This window comes from Condylura cristata, unplaced genomic scaffold (assembly GCF_000260355.1).
Source record: "Condylura cristata isolate star-nosed mole 26May11 unplaced genomic scaffold, ConCri1.0 scaffold00012, whole genome shotgun sequence".
NCBI classification, from domain to species: domain Eukaryota; kingdom Metazoa; phylum Chordata; class Mammalia; order Eulipotyphla; family Talpidae; genus Condylura; species Condylura cristata.
Window position 1 is genome coordinate 12,865,104 of NW_004567113.1, and position 1,210 is coordinate 12,866,313.

At 35.1% G+C, this 1,210-nt stretch overlaps 1 protein-coding gene across 1 annotated transcript in view; it reads left to right on the forward strand.

The window, feature by feature from the left end:
• Positions 1-1,210, forward strand: part of COQ2 (coenzyme Q2 4-hydroxybenzoate polyprenyltransferase) — a 17,516-nt gene that overhangs the window by 12,574 nt on the left and 3,732 nt on the right. Inside the window, exon 5 of the mRNA XM_004681429.2 lies at positions 825-958. Coding sequence (XP_004681486.2) covers positions 825-958 — 134 coding nt within the window. The remainder of the gene's footprint in view (positions 1-824; positions 959-1,210) is intronic.

The window sequence follows — 1,210 nt, forward strand, 5'->3', positions numbered from 1 at the left end:
TATGTATAAAATAATATAGAAGCTGGCATATTTACTTCAACTATTTATCAAACCCCTTATTTTATGCCAGGAATTGCACAAAGTACTGAGAAAACAAAAATTACTAAAGCTCATTCACTACCCTAAAAGATAGGTCCATTTATTGGTATGCATGACTATCTATGGGGCCACAAAGGAGAGAATTTATTATGAGTAGATAAAGGAGTGAAGGGTTTGTGAGCAAAGATGTTTGGGACCCATTGTGTTTGAGGTACCTGAGGGACTTGCAGCTAGAGCTACCCAACAGACAGTCTCTACTCTGAAACCTAGGCATTGATGCGGCTTCCACAGAGGTTTAGGAATGTTCGCATGTAGATGTTTGTTTACAGTCTTTATAGAGGGTGGACTATATAGAATTAATGTTTCTGCCTGTGGTTTCTTGTTTGCTGTGGTTTATAAGGAGAAGGGTGGTAATGAAAGAAACTTAGGATTTTGACTCAGATAGGGGTAGATGTAGACCCAGCATGGACTATTTACTAATTGTGCCAGGCACTATCCTATGCTGGGTAAATATTCTCATGGAAATCTCCTGTTTTCAAGGATATTTTTTTCTTTGTGTTAGCTACATTATTTTAATTATTAATTAACCTCACTGAGCCTATTTTCTTCTTTTATAAAGTGGAACTAATAACTGCTATAGAAGGTTGGGAAAATTTAAGGAAGAAATATACAGAAGTCATTTATAAAGCCTAGTAACCTATTGCAATCACTTAATGCATACGGATGCCCCTTTGGAATTCTAAGGTACAAATCGTTAGATGTCTTTGTCTGTTTGGTAATTGTAGGAATGACTTTTAATTGGGGAGCGTTACTTGGATGGTCTGCTATCAAGGGATCTTGTGATCCATCTATTTGTCTGCCTCTTTATTTTTCTGGAATTATGTGGACTCTAATATATGATACTATCTATGCTCATCAGGTAAGAAAGAATATCTTTTAATTTTATTTTATTTAAAATGCTTTAATTGGAAGATAATACTGTATTAGTTTTTGGTAAATAAAGCAACATTTAATATATGTGTAATGATCACCAAAATAAGTTTGTTAATATCCATCACCACACATAAGTACAATTTTTTTTCTGGGTATAAGATTTTTTAAGATCTGTTGTCTTGGGCCCTCCCTGGTGGTGCAACAGATTAAAGTGCAGCATATGACACTATCCCCAGCC